At 39.5% G+C, this 16474-nt stretch overlaps 1 protein-coding gene across 8 annotated transcripts in view; it reads left to right on the top strand.

The window, feature by feature from the left end:
* The window catches only part of ENOX1 (ecto-NOX disulfide-thiol exchanger 1), a 365235-nt gene extending 350023 nt beyond the window's left edge, over positions 1-15212 (top strand). For all 8 annotated transcript variants that reach the window (XM_038173160.2, XM_027472220.3, XM_027472192.3 and 5 more), the window contains 3 exons: positions 8918-9020; positions 11147-11232; positions 14245-15212. In XM_038173160.2, coding sequence (XP_038029088.1) covers positions 8918-9020; positions 11147-11232; positions 14245-14376 — 321 coding nt within the window. In that variant the 3' untranslated portion in view covers positions 14377-15212. The remainder of the gene's footprint in view (positions 1-8917; positions 9021-11146; positions 11233-14244) is intronic.
* Positions 15213-16474: the final 1262 nt, after the last annotated feature.

The following is a 16474-nucleotide window of genomic DNA, read 5'->3' as shown; positions in this document are numbered from 1 at the left end:
GCAGCAAGAAATCACACCATCTCCCTTGTCCCTGATTGAAAGTGTCAGAGTGGCGTCATAATTTGGCTTTTTATTAGAGTGAATACCCATCATCAGAGGGAGGAGAAAAGAGGACTCAATGAGACAATGTCAAAGAGACACAATGATAAAAAACATTTGGCCACCCACTCAGCAAACCACAAAAGTTTTTTGACTTCATATTTCGTATGAGCTCCACAAGGAGACAGTTATTCAATCCCTGGAGCCACCTGACATTTTAATAATATCTGATCATTAAGTACCACCTTTCATCCCAAAGTATTTTCCCCAAGTACTTATAGAGTCACCCCATAATTTCTAGTGAGGAATAACATTCAGCCTTATACATATGCAGCTGTGTACTTAACCCACACTGCAGACAAGGCAGGTTGGCTTATTATCACAGCACCCAAGACCCCAACAGCCACCCTAAGGACAACAAGACACATGCTTCAACCACAAGCCTCCTGCTGTGGTCCTGAGGTTGCACACCCCATTCACATTCCTTCCAGCCTGATGAAGTCCTTCAGAGAATGGACAGTAAAAAGTGACTGAGCTGAGAAAGGAAGTTCAATATCCCAAGAAGACACTCTTGGAGACACATCTTCCCAATCAGGACTCAATCCAGAGAAACAAGAGCTTTAAAATATTTGTTTCAAGTACTTCGCATAGATTTACATATGGACATTCCTGTGAATATGGGGGCTGCCCTGAGTTTTCACATAACTAAAATTTAAGTCTTTCAAGTCCAGAAACTTGCTGAAAACACATTCACTCTCATAAAATATGTATGTAATTTTTTTTGTTTTCCCCAAATTATTTATTTTTATTTTAGCAAAGACATTTTCAAAACAATTCTACACATCCCAGAAGTGAATTGCCTTTTTATTTTCCTTTCTAGATTATTTTTAATAAGTTCATCAATCTAGAGGTGATTGCTGGAATTATATTTGTGTTAAAGAACTATTGCAAGGGCTTTGACAAGTCCTCAGGCTCAAGTAAACATGAAGTCTCCCCTCCTACAATGATTTCAGTAGTGCTGGTGGGTAGGCAATGTTTTCATTCAGGCAGCCATTGGTCTGCTGCAATTCCCTATCATAAAATGTGCAAAATGACAATTACCTTTCCCTTGCAAAACAACCACCTTCAGATCACATAAAACATCTGTGTTAAGTCATCAGGAACCTACACATAAATCCAGCTTTAGAAAATGAAGCAACCTGATCATACTTTTAGAAATAAGCATGAAGTAACTTTCATATTAGTCATCCGTATTTTGCATATGTACATTCTCATAAAATAGATGTGCTCAAATACAAGGAGAACAATATAAAGAGATAGTTTCAGTGAGAAAAGCATTTTCACATTATCGCTAGTTGCCTAAACTCAGCAGGTGAAAGTTATAATAGTAAAAGCTTTGTAATGAAAAAGTTAAAAGCATCTCTCTGGCAAATGGGTCGGAAAAATAGGATGTCAAGAGCACCATAATACAATTAATCTTCACTCCTGAAAACATTTCTATCATGTAGGATAAATCAGACAAACTAATCTTAGATGCATAGGGCTGTGTCTGAAGTGCTTCGTTTGCAAGGCCTTATGTTTGCTGTTCTACTTTTTCTTCACTGTTGTTCTTTATAATTTTAATTCCAGATAATTTTTCAAACCAGTCATCAATGGTTTATTTGTAACTACCAGTATACTCTTAAATTTTTTGTCATGGTATGATTTTCTATATTAGTGTACTTTAAGAGTAATTACAATTTGCTGTGGCTGACAAACTCAGCACTGGTTTCCTGCATAGCACAAGATAAGTTATAAAGTTGAGGCTTGATCTGAGTGAAAAGGTGACATCTGGTCTCTATCATTTCTAATGATAAACCAGTCACAAGCAAAAACTGTTACAATATTTACCAGCCGTGTAGCATATGGCAAATACATACTTCTGCATCACTGGTTAGATAGTAGTAGGATAAGGATCCTTTGAGAGTCAGTCTCAGGGGGGCGGAAAAAGAAAAGAAAAACAAGAACTTGCCAGCTTGGAGTGGTGGTCTTTGAACTGGTGGTGACTAGGGAGGGTGGAGACAGCTTGCAGATCACTGAGGAAACAGAGGTCAGGCTGGTGAGAAAATGGATCAGGATAGCGAGAGAAAGAGAGCCCTTGGTAAGGATAAAGCAGAGCAGATGGAGACCCATCTCAGGTGCCCATAGACAAATGTACCTGGGAAACAAACAGGATATGGAGCAACATGTGCTGGTATAGGGCTGTGACATTGCAGGGATAACTGAGCCCTTTGGGATAGTGGGTGGGTGCACAGGCTCTTTAGGGAGGGGAAATGAGGCAAACTTTTACCTGCTCCTTACATGAAGTTTGAATGTATGGAGCTTGTCAGTGTAATGAAAAAGGCAGTGGAAGCTGGCAGGTCCAGGTCAGAGGAAGCTACCATTACCACATTCCCTGGGAAAAGGACAGACCAAAAAATCTTGGGAGCCTTTTATTTATTTATTTATTTATTTTTTATTCTGGGCAAATGAGGGAGAAGGTAATTAAGAGTTGACAATACAGATTTACCAAGAGTAATCATGCTTGACCAACATGATTGCCTCTGATGAAATTACTAACTCCTTGCCTGAGGGGAAAGCAATGAATTAGAGTCCACCCTGATTTTTGCAGGGGTTTTAAGAAGGTATCCAACAACAACTTTCTACCCAGTATGGAATATAACACACTGTCTGGGTGGACTTCCAGATGAATAAAAAACTGGCTGGAAAAAAGTTCAGAAAATGAAAAAAGATAGGCTCAGACCGGGTATACAGAGAAACCTTCATACCTAGGACAGTTCAGCAGTGAAACAGGCTGCCTAGAAAGGTTCTACAGTCTCCATCCATCTTGGGAGGTTTTCAAGGCTAGTATGGGTAAATTCCTGAGCAACATGCTCTAAGCCTACAGCTGACCTTGCCTTGAGCAGCAGGTTGGGCTAGAGACCTGCCAAAGTCACCTGAGTGATTTTGTGAGTCTGTGATCATCTGAGTCATGATTGCTGACTGTGATTGTACTCCTACATTTCTGCATTTGCAAGAAAATTACATTTAAATAGGTTCTTTCAGTGTGGTTTAGCTCAAGGTGAGCTGGATAATTTCGTATTCACCATGGATAAGAACATCCACAACACAGTAGCCCATTCTCAACTGACAGCATGTTAAGCTGCCAGAAGTTGTCCTGCACCCCAACCTTGTGGTTACCCATAAATTTAAGGTGCATGGCTTGATGTGCATTAAAACTACTGCAAGCTTCCATTCGCTTGATTGGGAATCAAGTTAGGCTCCACTCAGGTTAAAGCAGCAAGATAAAATTTTCAGATATGGATCTGAAATACATTTAATAAAATTTGAAAAAGAAACAGCAAAGCAATCACAACTGTTCCACCCTTTAAGAGATCCCCAGGTAAATGAAAGTAAATGAAAATCACATGCTCTTTGTGTCGTAAGCCAGTTTCTACTTCTCTTTGTAGTGGGATCATCAAACCTGCATGTCCATCAATAAGCAGGATTTGGGCGAATAGTTCTGAAATCTAAGCTTGAGTTCTGTGTACTCAGAACAAGTGCACATATACCTTTCAAGAGCTTAAGGATTGTAGATTTGGTATCATGTGTGTATGGGTTTTTCTTCCATCAAAACCCATAAAATTGCATTTCATTTTCAAGTTTACAACATCTCCCTGGCCTGCTGTTAATAGCCTGCAAGATTTTTGCTTATATAGCTGATAAATAGCTTTTTCTCCTCCTACTCATTTTCTCTAAGAAATCCCCTGACTGATAAGAAAGCGTGGTGTATCCTATACATCTGACAACATTCACTGTGTGCCTGTTGTGTCCGACATCTATTATTTCCTTCTCCTGCCTCTGTTCTAAATGCAATTTGCTTTGTATGAACATCAACATGACCTGCAAACTCTTCCAGACTTTTTTAACATGTCCTTCAGAAAGCATAATGTTATTCTTACCCCCTCAACACAAAATTCTGTAAAATCTCATATACCACAGCAAAGAGAACGAGATTTGTGAAGACAACTGCAGTCATCATTCCCCCTAGGTTTAATGGTAATTATAAAACTTTTGGATTACCCAGATAGTTGAGGCAGTATCTCAGCTCTCTGGATATTTGTCATTTGCAACCTGATCACATGGCAGTTGTCTTCAATGTCACATGCATTCAGTCCTGTTCACACAGAGTCCTGAGCAACAGGTGAAGTAGAAGTAGCTTTCAGGTAGGACAGCTGCTATTCAAACTCTGCTCAGCTCTTCGTCAGTTTTTATGGGGAATGGCAAGTCCACGCTCCCCCCATTTTTAGGATGTTTAGCAGATGTTTTCAGAATCACACATTTTTAAGCTAAAGAGAACGATTTTTGCTAAAGAAGGAAACCCTAGGCAAGAGTGGACATTCTGTATTCTGTTTGCCCTTTTTGCACTGATACAAAACTGGGTTATAGAAGATGTGTGAAGTCTGGTATGAGAATGTTGTTTGTGATACCATACATTCCCCTAGTGGGGAAAAAGAAACCGATGAAGGACTGAAAGACTTGTTTCATCCAGGTGAAATATCTGGGGCTTTCTAACCTGCTAGTCCCCTGGACTGCAGAGCTAGCCTCTCATTCTCACAGTACCTGCCACTGTCCTCTGCAGAGACCCATCTCTTCTACTCCTCAGGACTTCTATGTCTCTGTCTGGCAATGCAGCTGTATCAGGAATCTCTCTCTCATTTGCTGTATCAACTTCATGGGACCCAGCTGCTCTGTGGTGGACTTTGGTGGACAGTGAGATCAGACAGTACTGATCCTGGAGTACTCCACTTGGCCATTCCTCTGTAATTACTTCCAAAAGAAGCCAGGGTACACGAGAGGATGATGCAAACTCAACATCTGTCCCGCCTTATGGCCAGGACACATCTAAGGTAGACATCCATGTACCATGACTGCCCTGCACACTTCTCCATGGTGCAAGCACAGACATCAGCTCCATGTCAGTGGTTGTGCCAGAGGTCTGCCTGTGGAAACGAGTAGTCCATGTGAGAAAAGTATAATTATGCCATCCTCAGCAAGTTCTTCTGAAAGTTTGCCAGAAAGACTCCCTCTCTGTCTTTCCCTCCCTGGTTCAAAGGCAGGGAACCCCGAATCAAAACGCTGACCCTGAGGGGTGTCTGTAAGATCAAAGGATGTGTGGGGCTCCCGAGGGGAATTCATGGCCTTTCATCATCTGCTGAAGGATGAAAGTGTCATTTGTAGGGAAAAGCTCCGAGCTGGCAGTAGCAAGAGCATCACACAGAATGATTGCATTCATGCTGAGCAGCTACGGAGCTGTCATCATCAAGTCATGCCTCCATGTTCTACGATACCTGACATAATTTGTGAATAATGAATAGGACCAGGTCTCTAATGGTCTCCAGGTGTGATTTAACCTGGATTAAGCCTTTCACATGCTGTATTTAGTTCCTGCAAGGTCATTTCACTTCTAATAAGTATTGTTTTTGCACATGCTCAGCTGTGTTCTCCTTTAATGCAGTAACTGACAGATGGTAGCAAAATATTCCTTTTATAATGAAACCTGCTGAAGGAGACTGCTTAGGGCCTCAGAAAATATCATTTGCCAAATAAAGGATGGTCTGCAGGAAAGAAAGGAAATACTGTAATGTAGTATATGTAGAATAATTTTCCTCAGGCATCTGCTGATCAGTAGCTTTTTCTCATGTCAGAGAGGTGACCTAGCTGTTTGTTCCCAGTTAGTTATTGCCTCATTCACCTTTGTACTCTTTAAACTCTTGTTTCTTGTGTTGGCATAAGTAGAGCCTCTAAAAATGTACAAATTAACTGTGTGAGGATAAGTTGTAGAGGCTTCTTGGGTACCAGATTTGTACCTCCAGTGTGTTGTCTGATACTTAAAGGTTTTCATTTGTACTATAATTAGCCTCGTTTCTGGGTAAACTACACACCATTTTTTTTAGACACAACTATGCCAATTTCTCTTAAGTTGCAATTAATTCCTAGCAGTATTACTATTACATCTTTTGTCCAACCATGCGCACCCTGGATTTTCTCATGGCCTGTGAAAGCTTATCTTGGCAGCTGAATACCTCAGAGTTGCCTAATTTATCATATTTCTCTGAGGCAGGCAGTTTTGGATGGTAGAAGCCTACCCTTCCCAAGCCTTCAGGAACCTGCAACCTTTTTCTAATGTCAGTCTTTTGCTGAGTAGCTATCTTTGCCATTCTCAGTTTCCTCAGGCTCCCACATAACCAATTTTTTACTCTTTTATCCTCCATACCAACATACAGTTAAGAAAGACTTGATGTGACTTCCTTTTGCATCCATTTACCCTGTCCTATAAATCATACAAAATGTTCTGCACAGGCTCAAATCTAGAGATTAAATGAGAATCCATCTGTTCATTGCTCCCAATGGGAATATAGTTTCTTTCTCTGCCTCGCTGCTTGACAAAACTCCTAATCCCATCTGAAACTGCTAGTGTGTTGTGTTTGGGGCCTGTTGTATCAAATACACATCTCTCTGCTCTCTCATTCCCCTCTCAGGAATTGTTATTTTTAGACTGCTTTTCTGTCTCTGATGGAGTCAGAAGTTACATCTTAACCTATACAAGCTCTGGTGGCATATGTTGTTCTGCTCTTTTGCTGCAGTATCAGGAAATCTGCCATCCAGCTCGGCTCTTCTGATCCGTAACCCCCTTGTCATTGCTGCCCTTATGGAGAAATGCATATGAACACTTCCCTTATTTCTGCTTCTTGCCTGGGTTTTCTTTCACTGTTCTCGGATGTCATGGCTGGCAGCAGATGAGTATTTGCATTAGCCTTTGCCTGTGGCTGGAGGGGAATCAACAGCGCTGGACAACTTAGGGCATATTCCTGCTGCTATAATGTGCCCTGTGCATTGCAGCACTACAGGAGCATTGGTGTCAAGGTGATGTAGCTGTCAGAGCACTCAAGCGCACCATTATTTTAAGAAAGTATCACTGCAACTCTTGAACTGCTGACTCTCCTACCTGTAGGTGTCTAAATCTGTACCACAAGATTCCCTTTGCAGTCAATGAGGAAAATAAAATAGACATCTCTAAGGTCCAATTTAGCTCAACATAAAGTATATAACCAAAATATATGACTAAAGAGTTTCATTTCTATTGACTAGAAAGGCAGCGCAAGTGCACTACCTCACATGCACACAACTATACATAGATACCTGGCCAGGAGACTTGCCTGAGTTGGCTGCTACAACTGCAGAAAACCAAAGGTCCCTCAATGCATCCCACACCTCTGTCACTGTGGGCTGAGGTGGACCAGAGTCCCTTGTCACTGGGGGCTAAGGATACACATTCAGTCACTAAGATGCTCACACGGTTCCTTAGCTGGCACATGGCAGCATATTCTACTTCACAGCTTGAGGAACATTTGAACCCATGACACATCTGAGCCATCAGGCACTGCGTATCGGGCAGCTGCTCCTTGGTGCCAGCCTATGAAGAACACAGAATACATCATGGCTTCTTTTGTATGTGTACGTGTTTGGGGATTTTTTGAGAATGAGGAAGTGCCTGACTCTTTTTACCCGTTTCACAGATTGCAGAGCCTTTACTCATCTAGAGAAAGGCACATTTGACACTATTTATTTATTTATTTATTTATTTTAACTGTGGATTATGCACACCTCCAGAAATGCCCTGATGCCACCCTTTTATTGGCAAAAATGCTATCCAAGAATTTTGGAGCAAGGCACCACTAAAATGCCTGTTTTAGATGGGCCACATCACTACACCAAATAGCTAAAATTTGATTACATTTAAGGCTTCCCAGTCCTGTGGCACCTCCAGCTGCTAGCAGCACCCCTTGACTCCCTCAACCAGAACAAGAGCACTGTTCCTGAACAGTCCCACCTCAGACCACCGTGTCTGCAGCCCCAGTTCTCTGCTTCTGTGGTTTTGCAAAGAACTGCTGAGCATTTCACAGAGCAGATGCAGGAGTGTGAGTCACCACCTCACCAAGGAACAAGCTACTGCATATCAGTCACTCCATGGAAACAGCCCATGTATATGCTCGAATACTGCACAAGGCACTTTGAGGCCACTTACATGCCTCTGAAGTAGAGATAATTTGTTTACTTCACATATGCCCAGGAGAAGAGCAATCTGTGTCACACAACTGCCTGTGTACTTCTGATGGAGCATCTCACATGTGATAGCTTGGCTGAGATTTGGCTGGTTCAGGCCACCTGACTGCAGAAAATGGAGCTCAAAACAGGAGCCTTAACCAGTTTGCCCTTAAGGCTGGCTCTCTTTCAGTCCTCAAAACAAGGTGGTTGCATAGGAACGGTTCCTGAAATGTGCTGACCCCCAAAATGTGCCTGGGAATTGTCTGGGACAGCGGCCAACACCATGCCAGGCATTGGCTGAAGAGTATAGCAGGGTAGATGCTTGTGCTCTAGTAGCTAGAAACATTGCTAGTGACTGCTGAATTTACTCTTATAGCTATAGTTGAATGTTTCCAGCCATGTTCCCTAGAGGCGGTCATTGTTTACAGCTTTAATAGCTAGAAAATGTGAATTTTCTGACCATCTCCACGCTTTATGGCACATCTTTCAAGCTGTTCTAATGAAGAAGCACTAGCAACAAAGTTATTACTGACTCCATAAGCAAAATTTGTCTTCTGGGCAGCTCTTGGTGTAAAGGTACTTCAAAAAGTGTCTTAATATTCTGCAAACGAATCAATTTTTTATAATTGTGTTGTCTTTAGATGTGAATTAAAGTAATGATCTTTCTTATAGAGTTGAAAAGAAAGCAGACAGATTTAATTGAAGTAAATGGAATCTACATGACCACCTGTTTTGTTTTTTAAACTTATAGGAAATCAATGTATTGACAGTAGCATTGGTCAACCAAGACAGAGAAAAAAATTCGGAGAAACGAAGTCCAGGTCTAAAATCAGAGAAAGAGGCACTATTAATAGGTAAGATAACCCAAAATAAGTTTTTTTGAGAACTGCCTTTTAATAATTTTTTTGATTGCATATGCATTTGCATGCACCTTTGCATTAAAAAATAGTTAAAAAAAAAAAAGATTCTTGTCTTTCATCTGGATTCAGATTGGCTTTTAGTAAGAGAAATCCTAGCATACAAGTGAACTTTTGCTTTCTGAAAAAATCTGCAGTTTAATAAAAGAGTGGTCTGCATTTAGAATTGTAGCATGGGTGAAGATATTAAGATTTCCTTTACATCTAAATTTAGCAGGTTAGAACTGTATAACTCATTAGCAGTTTATTAGACAAAATGCTGAAGGAGAAAGGGATGGAAAAAAATATTAGCAAACCACCAGGCAAAAATATGTGTACTGGATGTATTAAGCAAGCCAGATTTATGCTTTTGACATTAGGTGAGGGAATTAGCCATATGAATATTTATAAAGAATACTACAAGGACTGTTGTATCCTTCACCTAGAATAAAATCATAGAAATAAACTATTTAAAAATACCTAAAAACTAAAACTCAGAGGCGGTGATCCAGGTAACTAGTACCTAGCATTTAGGGACATAAAAATGTTAGTGGTGCCCATGCTGCCCTTGGAGAGTATATGGAGGAAAAGACTATAAAAGAAAAACAAAATTACTACAAAAGTTGTGATGGAACTCCACTCAGTAACTACAAAAGGTTTTCAGGTGATGTTTTCTTTACTTTGCATGGAAGAGCTAGCTTCCTGCAATTAGAAAGTCTTGGGCACACATCTTACCAATGCAATACCACTGGTAAAACATGATTTTAATACAACAGAATTTCCAGTCAACCCACCGAAATGTGTGGGTCTTGATTTTTGCTTCAAGAACTCTTGCGTGTGTGCTTATGGTCACACATAATACAAGGAAGACAACTGCTACGAGGACATGCCATAGCATACAAATTAAATACATGTCCTTCCTTTTGCAGGATCAGAACTCTGTAAATGCTATTGGAAAAACGAGGGAGGGGAAAAGGTGCTCTTTACAAATCCAGTCTAAAATGAGTTAAATTGTACTTATCATTTTCAACCATGGCCAGTATTTGGGGAAAACTGAAATCCAAGATTATCCTAATTCATTCAGCATCAAGAAAGCAGTATGGCCTGCAGTACACAAGATACAGTGACCCATTTTTGTCAATTGTAAGCATTTTTAATCCTGGTGTTTATGCTTTAAATATAAGGAACTTCCCCTAGGGTGGTTCAGCTAAGAAACCCATCCAAACAGAGCTGAAAATATTTGCTCTGATTCTTACAGTTCAACTCTCCCCAAACAGTAAGTAACACACATGACATTCTGTATTTTCACTGTTTGTTTAGAAGAGGAGAAATTGGATAGTGCTTTTAATAGCATTTCTGATGCCCCAAATCTTGTTTTCTCCGGTCATCATTGTGCTGTCACTTGATTTTCAGTGCAGGAAAAAATCACTAGACTTAGATCCTGACTCCTCCTAAACCACTTTTATTCCTATACCTTTTACAGTGATCCTGTAAACAACAATGAAGACAGACAGAACTGGCTTTCTTTTAAGAGAAAATAAATGAGTAAATATGTCAAAAAGGATTTGTGTTTTCTTCAGCAGTAGTTAGGGGTAATATGGATTAAACACTTTTCATAACCAGCATCAGCGTAATTACTAGAAAAAAATGGAGGGAGTGTGGTTTGTGACACAATTATATGAAACGTTTTCACAACAGAGCACCCAGTGAAGGGGAAAAAAGCAATAATTTTACCATTACAATATCCACAATTTTATATTGGTAAATCAAGCATAAAATTGGTAGTTGAAATGCTTCCAGCAAGTCTTTGTTTAGAAATTCCTTTATTCATCAGTATATTATCTTGGTCACTTACTTGCTAACTGCTGTCATTCCTGAAGATGAGCTATTGTGTTTACCATGTTATTATGACTGTATTAAAAATGTGCCATTTTCTTATGTTTATTGGGTTGTGCAAGAAAAATAGGAATCATAATTCATACTGAAAAACCTGCAAGAACAGACTATTCAGAATTATTTTGCTTATTTTAATGATATACTGTCTAAAGTAATTTCAATATTGTGTGCGTTTGTTTTTAATACAGGTATCATATCCACATTTCTTCACGTCCACCCTTTTGGAGCCAATATAGAATATCTTTGGTCTTATATGCAGCAGTTGGACTCTAGGGTAAAAAAATTTAATCAAAATCTGTTTTCTCTATTGAAATACTGTATTATTCTTTACTGCAGGTTAAACTCTTCGTGTATTTCCATTAGAAAGATAATGGGATATGGGGCTTGGGGGTTTGCGGTCTTTATTCATTTGCAAATTACAATACACCTACTTCTGTTGAGGTCCTATGCCTTGCTCTGGTTAGCTATTCTTTGTGGAAAAGAAGAGCAGAGCTTTAAATGACAAAGACTAGCAGCTGATTTCATGATACTGATCCTGAAATACAGCTGAAGAGAAAGAAAACAGAACAAGAGGCAGATGTAGCTGTGGCCATTAAACCGTACAGAATTTTAGGAGATAATTCCCTATTCTTCTAAAAGTTGTTAGTCTAGGGTCACATTGAACATGAACTTTTATGAACACATAAGTGGACTGTGAAACATACATATCCTTTGACTCAACATAAAAGCAAAAGGGCCTCAAAAAGGAATTTTCTGGCCCTGTTGCTAAATTCAGAGTGCTGTGGCCAACACAAATGTGATATCAACATACTACAGCATGAAAAAGTGTTTCTTAACGCATCAGTTTCTACAGTCCATAGCCAATACACACCCACAGAATAAGACTGACTTTTAAGCAAATACTGTAGGATGAGATGAATCAAGCCCTGTATGTGCTTATTTCTTTCTGCTGAATGGTAAGCAAGTCAAGGGTGAGAAGCTCAGCTGTAAAATAGCCAGCTTTGATCAGGTTAATGCTACTCTCAGATCCAAACAAGGGCTCTGCAAGACACTAGACTGCATGAGATACTTGGTAGATGCAGGGGTCATCCCCGGATTAGCCGCAGCTCTGGTCCAGATCTGCCAATATCTCTTCTGAACATGGGGGTTATGCTGCTTGCCCAGACCTTCTTGCAACATGGAGTCAGGAGGCAGCCATGAGGTGCACCTGGGCTCAGAATATGAGCAGCACTCCTTGTGTGGTGCTTGTTAGAGATGACCCCATTGATCCTGGTAATGTTCTGTTCCTGACCACTTCCTCCAGCAATGTGACCCACAACCAATATCACCTTCCAACTGCTCTGATGGGCTGCTTCATGCCTTTGTCGGATCCTTCTGTTTCTATGAAGCAGAGGAGATCCTCTAAAAGCAGAAGAGATTCTGAGCTAGAAGCCCACTGGAAATAAGTGAGCTTGCCTGAAGAAGTGAGGAAGGATGATGAAGTTTGTCTGCATTACCTTCAGGCCATGACAGCTCAAATCTGGTAGTGCTTTGAAATCCATTGTTAGCCATAAAAACAAAGGAGTAGTGGAAGAGGATGGTAGTAAAAGGTGAGGACTTACTGCATTTCAAATTTTAAAAAATCTGATTTTACCAAGCCCTGATATAAACAGAGCTTCACAGCTGTATTTGCAGCCCTTCCTCTTCTGCCACAGTTCCTGCAGCACCCAGTCTGCCCAAGTTCTTCAGTTGTTCAAATCACTCCTTAGCACATTGTATTTGGCTAAGTTTTAACAGCTTTTCCCCCTCGCTGACCACTCCAGCTCTCTCTGTCTTGACTAACAACAATCAACTGGAACACGAGTTCCTTGGGCTCCAGCACCACTGCTCATTGCTTCTGCCTGCAGAGCCCTTCAGCTGCCTCCCCCTCTGCTGCTGCAGCCCCTCCTTCTGTGTGTTTGTGGGCTCTTTTTTTTTTTGTAAATTTCTAGTCATGTGAGTAGCCTGTTGGCTTCTGCAAGGCTGCCAGGATCAGGTAGCTTTTAACTTGCAATGGATGAGGCATTGTCTTGGTCCCTCCAAGGCACCAAATTGCCAGCCCCTGCAGCTACCACTCGACCTCCCTGCTGCATAATAAACACAAGCTGCAGAATTTGACCTCACTGGTTTATTTTGGAAGTAACTGCTTGTAGCAACAAATTACTTTTTAATAGCACAATCCTGAGATGTAATCTCAGAGATTAATTTCAATTACTTTCCATGGTTAGCCTGTCATTCCTCACCTGAACAGCAATGATAAGGTCAGCATACCCATGTGGGCTGAGGGCTCAGTATAGAGCTCAGACGCATTACCCAAAGGTAACCAGCTATCCATTACTGCCATAAGAGTACGTAAAAGATGGACCTGATTACTTTGGGGCCGTAGACTGACTGCCTCCAACACAGATTTTTCAGCACCACCTTAACAAATCATTTAATCTTTCTGTCTCGCTAAGCTCTTCAGGAAAAATAAAAGGTGATAGATATTTTCTCACTTCCTTTGGGTGTAATAAGGTGTAATTAGTGTGTTCTGTGTTTATACACTGCTTTGAAAATGAAACTTTCCATCATGGGAGTGTCCTACAAATGTGAATAAGCAGAAATATCATCATTGCTAGAGAAGTCTATTAAACCATGGAGATACCTGTAGACAACAGGCAGAACCAATACATTTCTTCACTTTTCCTTGCATGACCATCACTTTCCAAAAAAAAAAAAAAAAAAGGTAGCTACAAAATAGAAAGTTTCATTTTCCATGGCCACTCATTTCTTGACTTCTCTACTGAATGTATGAGAAAGGTTGCTTTTGTGGAAGTATTTTCTGCAGTGAGAACATTTTTCCCTTTAGGATTGTGACCAGTTATTAGGGTTTCAAGACCGTAGAAATATCCTGAGCCATGCTGAGTCAGGAACTTCACTACTCATTTATCTGGGACTGCTGAACTGGGCCAGACTGGGAGAGAATGGCTCCAGAGATCCAGAGATGGTCAACTCTAAGTAAAAACAAAACAAAACAAAACAAAAGTGAGCAGATTAAAAATAATGTCTCTGTGCTAGTTTTTTGTTGCAAGAGAAAACTGATGGAGCTGAGTGGAGAAGGAAGTGTTTTCACCTGCCCTGGATTTTTATATTTTATTTTATTTTATTTTATTTTATTTTTATTTTATTTTATTTTATTATTTTATTTTATTTTATTTTTAGCTTATTTCCTCTTTCCAGTCCAAAGGGCAGTTTTCTCACTTTAATTTTACCTTTCTGTCTTTCCCAGATCTCTGCAAATGAGATAGAAATGCTTTTAATGAGACTGCCACGCATGTTTAAACAAGAATTCACTGGTGTAGGAGCAACACTGGAAAAGAGGTGGAAGTTTTGTGCCTTTGAAGGAATTAAAACTATCTGACTGTGACTAGTAATGAAGCTATGCAGAAGAAGAATTCCTAGAGCATGGCAGGGTTATAAAGTATTAAAGTAAGAAATTTGGGTTTTGGCACATAGTAGTATGTTTTCAAAGTTATCCAAGCCTAATTTTAGTTACATTTGTGACGTTCTCTTGTGAGTGGAAATTGTAGTTGTGCACCAGTTCCTAAAATAAAATTAAAAAATAAATAAAAAAAAAAAAGACTTTCAAAATGTGACAGATCTGTTTCCTATGAAAACTGAAGAAAGATACCACAGTCATAATGATTTCAAAATACTACATGTCCTACATCTAAGAAAAGCTCATTGAGCAAACAGTTAAAGAGAAAGATTGCCCGGTTGTGGTCGCTAAGCCTCAGCGATGTGTATGTAATATGTAGTAGAGCTCATTAAGTTTTGTTATTGAAAGTTCTTTCTGTTTAGTAAGAAAACTGAGTAATTTTACAGTGAGGGAAAGCATACCAAAAGAAAACTTGAAGATGTGTCTGAAGTTATTGTATTTTGTAAATTAAGTTATATGCTGTACCAGGGATTTTTGCCTTATTGAAAGAGGCCTGAAAATGTGATTGGAGTCCTCGAGAATGCTTTATCAAGAATATTATTTTTCTAATGTAACTATTCTCCATTACAAGTTCTTTTAACATGGATTGCATATCAATTTTCATAAACATGTAAATAAGGAGGAAACCAGTGTTACTGTATTGTATTTGGTATGTAACATTCAGGTTTATGCATCAAAATAAATATTCAGTTGCATTACTGTTACAAATTTTATAGCAGATATATTAATTTTTATCAATAAATATGACTTCTACCTTACTGTTTGTACAAGTTTTTCTTCTGATGTTTTTTGAATAATTATCAACCCAGTATGAGTCTGCTGGCATTTGTCCTTTTCTAAACTATTAGCCGTAGATAACTTGGATAAATTAACTTGGAATAAAAAAAGAGCTTGCAAGATTAGCTATAATTAAAATAGCTAAAGTTATTGCTAGAAGAAACACCAGCATGGAGTTTTGTTTATCTGAACAGATTTCATTTGTTTTTCAGAAGGGCAGCCTGGTTAAAAACAAACCTCATTTTCAGTGTGGTGTTGGGTAGTGGCAATGCATCCAATTAGTTGCTCCTTCTAACTCCCAGCTAAAGCTTCTGGCCTTTGGCCAGGCAAGGAATGGAATAACTTCTGGTGGTGTTCCTAAGTAGGGACATTGACCTGAATCATTATTTACTATTTACTGTCAAACATACAGTACTCCAGCACTCCTATAACAGCCAGTAAAAGCTGAAGAAGTAAGTGTGTGCATAAAACAAGCCAGGTGAGTATGGAAGGAGTGGCTCCTCCCAGAGCCCTACTTTGAAGAACTGCATCAGTACAGCATTTAGCACGGTGCTAAATAAGAAACAGCAACCCTCTCCAAATCACACCTCTGTGTAGGCAGAGGAGCTGGCCACAAGAGAGCCAACCCTATAAACTGGGGCACCAACAGCAGGAAATGTGGCAAATTGCAACAGATGCAGAGAGTATCCAGACACATGTCAGAGTGATGTTTCACTCAGGTTCTTCAATAAACAGCAATTAGTGTCAAATGTAATTAGTCATGAAGGAACTCTCTTATATGGCTGTTAGTGATTACTGCTTTAGGTCCTATTTCTCTTCTGGCATCTACCTGAAATATAGAAATATTATAAATGTTAGTTGTGTACAAAAGGGAAAAAGAAAGAGGCTTAGCGGGTCTATTATGGAAGAAAATTATGCTTTCAGCCTTTACACACCAAAAATGTTTTAAAGAACATACACCTCTATTATGGCTGCTGCAGGAGCTGTATTAAGGTAAGTTACTTAGGTGAAACTAGTAATTATATGCCAGTTATGTTAATGAAAATTAACTAGTTTAATCCAAATAGCTACTCTTTCTTCTCTTGTGATCATACAGACCTATGAATAATTCAAGAAAAAATGTGTTAGGTCTGACAGCTCTTATTTAAGTACTGTAACATAAATGTGTATGGATGGCACTTAGACTGGGGAAAAGAGATGTGAGAAAACTTTCACCTCACCTTTTTTTTCATGCTATATTTAT

The sequence above is a fragment of the Anas platyrhynchos genome, chromosome 1 (genome assembly GCF_047663525.1).
Source record: "Anas platyrhynchos isolate ZD024472 breed Pekin duck chromosome 1, IASCAAS_PekinDuck_T2T, whole genome shotgun sequence".
Taxonomy (NCBI): Eukaryota; Metazoa; Chordata; class Aves; order Anseriformes; family Anatidae; genus Anas; species Anas platyrhynchos.
Note: the sequence above shows the minus strand (reverse complement) of the source record. Positions and strands in the feature narration are given on the sequence as shown.